This window comes from Vipera berus (genome assembly GCF_964194415.1).
Source record: "Vipera berus genome assembly, chromosome: 3".
In the NCBI taxonomy this organism is placed as follows: Eukaryota; Metazoa; Chordata; class Lepidosauria; order Squamata; family Viperidae; genus Vipera; species Vipera berus.
Window position 1 is genome coordinate 108595970 of NC_138204.1, and position 7592 is coordinate 108603561.

General features: G+C 35.9%; 1 protein-coding gene across 1 annotated transcript in view; it reads right to left on the reverse strand.

The window, feature by feature from the left end:
* Positions 1–6786, reverse strand: part of NPL (N-acetylneuraminate pyruvate lyase) — a 29096-nt gene extending 22310 nt beyond the window's left edge. The window contains exons 1-3 of the mRNA XM_081325116.1: positions 6621–6786; positions 4749–4845; positions 1095–1168 (exon numbers count right to left, since the gene is read on the reverse strand). Of these exons, the coding sequence (XP_081181242.1) occupies positions 1095–1168; positions 4749–4813 (139 nt within the window). The 5' untranslated portion in view covers positions 4814–4845; positions 6621–6786. The remainder of the gene's footprint in view (positions 1–1094; positions 1169–4748; positions 4846–6620) is intronic.
* Positions 6787–7592: the final 806 nt, after the last annotated feature.

Sequence of the window (7592 nt, forward strand, 5' to 3'; positions counted from 1 at the left end):
AGGTATTGCTAAACCACTATCATTGTTTTTGTTAGTCTCTTTTTTGCAAATCAACATGCCCAGATGCTTAAACCCTGTTCCATTTGGCACAATGTTCAGGCCTGTTGAGGTAATTTTGAACTGTGATTCTTGTCTTCTATGTAATTAGTCATCAGCTTGGTATCATCTGACACCTGAGAAGCATAATTGCTCTTCCACTGGGAGCTGTATCCTCTGTTCCTTGATAAATTCTTATGCCATGTCCTCTTGGCAATCTCATTCCTTTATAAAGAACCCTCTGTATAATACCCACATGTTCGTTACTTGAAACAGGTATAACTGGCATAATTTGCCACTCAAACATTTCACAGTAGCTGCTGCTTCAATGCACCTGGGGTGTAATAGTTCCTTCCCCTCTTAATCTTCCTCACAAAACTATTTCTCCTGCTTATTCTCCTGTACCCTTATTCCAACTACTAAATCTGTGTTGCTCTTTTTTTTCTACAGAGGGCTAGCCAAGCCTTGAATAGCTAGCTAAAGAATGCAGGTCCATCCTCTTGCTAGTTATGAGGTCAAGTAAATTAGCACAAGCTGATAAGACATCCCCCTCAGATCATGTGCTCAAAAATAAGTGAGTAAAGCATTCCCCCAACACAAAACAGCTGCTACTAATCAGCTAAGCATTATTTGCAAAATCTTGGACGATCAGGTCTGCAACTCCCAAGCTTTCTTGCCTAACTTCCCATTTACTCTCCTGCTTGCTCTGGTTGTGAGCTCCCAGGTGCCTGTTTCTTTTTAAGAAGTGCTGCTAAACTAAGGCAGTTGAGGGCTTTTAAATCCTAGCTTGCATCCCAATCTTAGTTTATTTAGTAATTAATTTATTTACCTTAGTACACCTCTTCTAGTTTAATTAGCCACTTACACCAAGGGAGGGACAAAGTGGAATCAAATGGAGTGAATTTGAATTCAGTTTGGTCATATGCTGGATAAGTTGCCATTCATAGTTATCTCTTGGTTATCCATGTTTGATACTGTATCTATTTCTGAACTAGAAGCTGTCCCTTTTATTCAGAAGAAAAGTTTCCTTGAAATACAAGTTATAATCTGTGTCTTACCAAATACATTCCTGACACCTTGCTGATTTATTAGGTAATCCACATACTGCCCAATCAGGGAGAGGTTGATATTTCTAAAAGAAAAAAAGAAAAAAAAGGAACATAACAGGATGGAGCTAGTTATAAAAATCTATTACAAGTAACAACTTACAAACTAAAGTTCTTGAAGATGGGGACTCAGAATTTTTTCCTTCTGTCATTGGCACAAAATAGTGAATAAGGTCTAATAAGCAGCTCCCCCCCCCTGGACTCCAAAGTACACTTTGGGAAGGGGAAAAATTAGTTTATAAAAGCAGAAAATGGTTCAAAACAAAATCTGTTAAGAGTTGAATTTTTATTTGACTTTCAAGATTTTGCTTTGCAACATGTTTTAGCACACATAGAAAGGCATTTACATCATCTTTCCTATTAAAATTCAGTTTAGTAAATAAGAGTTATCAAGTGATCTAGATCCTTAATAGTTAAGGATAAAGTTGGATGCAGTCTCTGACAGGTGTATTTGTTTAAAGAAAACTGATGTACCACCAAGATATATATATATATATATATATATATATATATATATATATATATATATATATATATATATATATATATATATATATATATATATATATATAACCTTGCTAATTAACTCTTTCATTCCTGTTTTGGCCCGACTCATATCAATAATTATACAAATACAAAATAATACTTTCCAACCTAATACCAAAACACAGGATATAAAAAGTACAAACAATCATAATCTAACTTATGCAAACAATCCTAAACTATTTAAACTATCAAACTTTAACTCATACAGGTAAATTCCAAGCATACATATATATATATCATATCAGTGATTATTCAAATACAAAATAATACTTCAACCTAATACCCAATAAAAACAATCCCAAATAAACCAATTTATGTCAATTGTCTAAAGTTATTCCTCATTCCAACTAAGCTTTAAATTCATATTATCCTAATGTATTATACAACTTAAAATACCATAGGTTACTTTCCAAACTTAAATTTTTTTTATATAATCACATCATTCTTATATTCTTATATTCTATTACCTATTCCAATATTACCCATAAAAATATTACAAGTTAACTTCAATCACAAAGAAAACAATTTATATCAATTTTATAAAACTATTCTTCTACCCAACTAAGCTTCAACATACTAAAACCAGGTTTATACAACCTTCCCTTCTCCTAATGTATTATACAACTTAAAATACCATACATTACCTTCCAAGCTTAAAATATCCCATCCAAATAACAAATCATAACCTACAGAATATCAATAAACACTACTACAAATCTTCCCAATTAACTTTTCATAATCATCTTAAAACTAAAACAACACAAAGTATTACATAATTATTTTATAAGGGTAAAAAATATATCCCCAAATATTTAGTCCTTCTAGCAATTCCAATTCCCATAATCCTTATTACATTGTTGTCTCTTACAATTACGTGACTAAGTCTTCAGGCTTGATTCATTCGTCCAGAAGCAGCACGCCTCTTCCCATTTCTGGCCTTCTCCAGTGGTAATGAAATTTGATCCACTCCTGTACCTTTCACATCTGTCTGCGTTAACCCTCCAGCAACTTGCAGGTTCTCTCTGGAACATTGAGACTCTCTCTCACCTTTTTTCTTTGTAGATTCCAAAGATGGTATGGGGACTGCTTTTAAAACATTACTGTAGAAATCACGTGCCTGAATCACCGTGGTAAAGCAATACCTCGTACCTTCATATGTCACCACCATACCCACTGGTATTTGCCATCTAAACTTGATATCACGTCGTCTCAATTCTTGTGTCAAAAAAGCAAATTCCTTCCTTTTTCTTAAAACTTTTGCAGGGATCTGTTTTAAAATCAGAACTTTTTGCTCAGCAATTACAAAATCAATATTGTAGGAGGCCTGGATAACTTCATTTCTAATCATTCTCTTTGTAAAGTAAACCACCACATCTCTGGGTAGTTTTCTTTGTCTTGCGATCCACAAACTAACACGGAAGATTTTATCTATATCTTGCATTATTTCATCTGCTGGTCGCTCCAACACCCCTTCCAAAGCCTCAGAAACCATTTTCTTCAAATTTTCCTTAGGATTTTCTTTCAGACCTCTAATTCTTAAAGCAAATTCCATCTGATAATACTGTGTCGAAATCAAATCATAATCCATTTTCTCTATCACATTTTCAGTTTCTGTCATTTTGGCTTCCAGTCTAATATCATTTTGAGCAAGATCTTCCACTCTGTTATCCAAAATCTCAATGCTTTTAACCATGCCTTGTATTGCAGATGTAATGTCTGCTCTCAATTGTGTTAGTTTCTCTGTAAACGTCTCCTCCAGCTTTTTCTCCATTATCTCAACAAATTGCTGCATTTGCATTCCCATAGTCTCTTGCAACAGATTCTGCAAATCTTTTGCTGTAAAGGCTGATACAGATTCAGATGCAGAGGACAATGAAGTTTTCACCGAAGACTGCTGCATCAAAGCAGGAACTTTAGAAGATATAGCCGCCATTTTCACCCTCTATTGTTAACTACGCACTTTCACATGCAGATTCAGCAAAGTCCATTGAGTTAAAGATCAAAACATCATCTTCACCAAAATCTCCTGCATCGCTCTGCCTGCGTCCTCGTTCTCAAAGGCTCTTCCTTGCTAGCAGGGATGGTTGCAAACGCCCTGTTCTGCTCCAAAAAACCCGGAGCAGAGACACCTCGCAGTCTGGAGCATGCCCAGGCTTCGGGGGGGCTCAATCCTTCCGCTGCCAAAACTTTAAGTTCTGGCGGCCCCGGAGAGCTCTACCCCTACCTGGACGCTCACCCCCTCCTCTTCTCCCGAGGTGGGGGCTTCCGAGCTGCCGAACAGCTGATCGGCGCTGTTTTCGGCGGCTCTATGGAGCCACGAGGCTGACAGCCAAGAAATGGCTGCCTCCGGCGACACCTTGCCATCCGGAAGTCCCCATTGCTATTGTAATCTTGTCTGCTGTTGATAATTCTCCTGTTTCATTCCACCTTTCCCAGCATTAGGACTTTGCATGGGAGCCGGATGTGCCTACATGCCTCCAAAATATTGAGAAAAAAAAGACTGCTTACAATATCAGACCCAAGTGTGTTACAGCATTTTCCTCTTACAAATTGGCTAGTGCCAAACAATAGTATCTTTTCTAAAAACTCTTGGTTTATTCCATATTACAGTGGCATTACACTGCATTGGGACCTTCTGCATCTGATGGAGGAATCTATATACGGTAGGTTAGAAACTGACAAACTACTCCAGACACACCTGAAGATTTGTATACTGAACTATATTGATAGGTGTCACACACAGAAATACATATAACATTTAACAAAGTAATTATTAAATACAGGGAAGATAAAAGCAATCTGCAGAGGAAAAATGGATTTTGGCAAAAGTAGAAGTCAGGAGGGGAGAATTGCAAAGTATACATTCCATTTGTGTAGTTGAATAAAGGTATTTCAGGCAATTCAAGCAAGTTAAATACTTCCAAGAACCAAAAAAACAAATAAGATCTAATTATTGCTATCCAGAAGACCATTGCCCCCTTATTAAAAGGTGTTTTGATATGGTACATTTAATTTAATATACTGAACTAATATTGCTTTTAGCATCAACAAAAGACTTACCCCTCCTGAGTCATTGGGGTAATGGTGGCTGCAACCAGCCCCTGCAGTTTCTTCTGGAGTTCCATGAAACAAGCTGAGTCAGAGATATAGAAGAAATCTGCATGGAATAAACAAAAAAGAAAGTACTGAGCACTGGATGATTTCTGTTAATACTAAAACTTTAAGGCAAAGTTCAGGACCAAAAGAATATCAGAACATCTTCTAATCTAAGCACATTACTTACTATTTCTGCTATAGGGCTCTGGTCACAAATCCTGTAGTAACTTTACAGATTTAAACAGCTTTGTGGAGTTACATCAACAACACATAACAAAGAATGCAACATGTTGAGGCTATCAACAACTTATAACAAAAAATGCTTTATGTTGACTAGATCTGGCTAGCCCTGAGTGACCAGGGACAGAAAATATTCTTGGAGTGATGGAGGATATTGAAGGATCTTACTACTGATGAACAGAAGTTTTGTTTTGTTTTTGGTTCAGTGGATTTAGAAAACAGGTTCGTTCATTTATTATTTCATTTTAAACTCAGATCACAATTGTCTCTTTCATTAACTAGCATTGGAATTAATAATAATAAAAAATCCTAAATTTCAGGAATAGTAACTTCATTAAGAGGATATGAAATTTCAGCACAACAGGTCGATGATTTTTGTAAGGTGTTGTTACATTTTAATTTGTCATAATCCAAAGAGTATCATCCTTTGCTCTTTTTCCAGTTTACAAAGCAAGATTTTTCTCCTATCACATGAAGAGCCTTGAGACTTTTTCCTTGGGCATTTACCCAATATTACTAGAACATTTGGTATTTGTCTTCCATGTACTCAGTACAGAATTTACTTTGGTTAATATTATAGAACTATTTTATTTGTATAAAGGAGTGCTAGCAGTGTGGGTTCCTGTTAATTAGAAAGAATAAAGGTGATCCAAAGTGTAATCTCTTACTTTCATGTTTTCAGACAGAGAGAAATCATTGCTTTCTCTCTATGTATGATAAACTAATTTAAATCAGGTTTTTCTCGGAACACCTAACAGGCAGCAACATATGATAGGTGGGACTTCTGGCACAGCCTTATGGATTGTGTAAACACAAGTATCCAATCTGAGAAACAATTTTGTAAAACTCATTCCTAACTCCAATATTTTGTAAGTTCATCTAAATGAAGGCACTGTATTATTAATGTTTTACATGAGCACAAGTAAACCCAATTTCCTTGGCAGAAGCCAAACTTCATTTTATGCAAAAATTATAAACTAATTCCTAAATTCCTCTAAGCCAAAAACTTTTGCATACACTCAACCTCACGTACTTCATGTAAAGAGGCATCAAAAGTAGATCAGCTAATATTTAAACTTAGTTTAAATTATCATTATTAAAATAATTATTATAATTATATTATTTAATTATGTTTAAATATTTATACATTTTTATTTAATTTATTTAATCTATTTTATTTAAATTATTTAAACAAATTATTTTAAATGAATTACTTAAATAATTATTATATATTATGTCTCAGAACTGAACAAAATTCGGAGGTCACTACTATATCGCTATTCGATGATTTTTTTCTTGTCACTTTTAACTTGTCCCAATATTCCCTTTCCCTTTTTCCTTTTATGTTATTTGTATTTTAATGTTTGATTTTGAAATTTAATAAAGAGATTTAAAAAAGAAGAAAATCAGCTACAGTACTGATGTTTAACCAGTCGCTGGCTTGCTTGCGCAATCTGAGTTGTCATGCTTTTTTCTTGTTTTTGTTTTGTTTGGGGGTGTTTTGAGATCCTTTTGCACCCAAAGGAGGGTTCTATTCTCCTTTCCAGTCCACGTTATGTCAATATTCTCCAAAGACACAATACATAATAAACTTACCACTCCGCTATCCGGAACGCCTGTTTCAAAATCACACTAAGCAGAAGAGATGTTTCCTCCCCCGCCCTTCTCTCGTTATGTTCTCTCTCTCTCATCCGCCTCCCACTTTTGGGAAACACTGAGCATGCCCGGAAGCAATACTTAAGTCGTCTGCCTTGAACTTAACTCTTTACAGCGGGGGTCTTCAAACTTAGCCCTTTGGCGACTTCTGGACTTCAACTCCCAGAATTCCTCAGCCAGCCATGCTGGCTGAGGAATTCTGGGAGTTGAAGTCCGCAAGTCGCAAAAGAGCCAAGTTTGAAGACCCCTGCAGTATCTGAGACTAGGAAGTTTTGTTCGCTGAGATATCAAACATGGAAGTGTCAAAAGGCATTCATAGCGGAGTGAAATTCAAATGCTTATATCCTACGGAAAGTGCCAAGGGTTTTATGGTGAAGAGGAAGTTCGTCCCTGTTTTTTTTTAAAGCTATACGTATTTTAAAACCTGTTTGGAAAGAGCACGCCTGAAGTATAAACCTCTACATACCCAGCAGTCAGTTTCATCAAATCCAGAAAAAATTGCCTTCGGATAGATCGGTGTGAGATTATTACATTTGTACCCGTTCCTGTCTATGGTACTTTTAGTGTGGTAAATATACTTCTCCCTTTCTCCTATTTTTTCTTCACAACAATCCCGAAGTAATTTAGTCTGATGCTAAACCTGGCATTAATTGCATTAATCTGTCATAATTGTGGTCAGAACTAGAATATGGCACCTTTAGTTTACACTTTTTTTGTTGATGCAACCAGGATTTTAAGTTTTGTTTGTCCCTTAGTCAAGTGAAAAGAAAGAAAAGTATAATGTTGGCTCTGGTGGAGAGGGCAACCATAGCAGGATGGGAAAGTGACAGTAGAATAAGGAAATAGCAGCCAAGCTATAGAAATGTAATTCTGGCAATAGATCAGATGCCATGGCTGGAATTGCAATAAAAT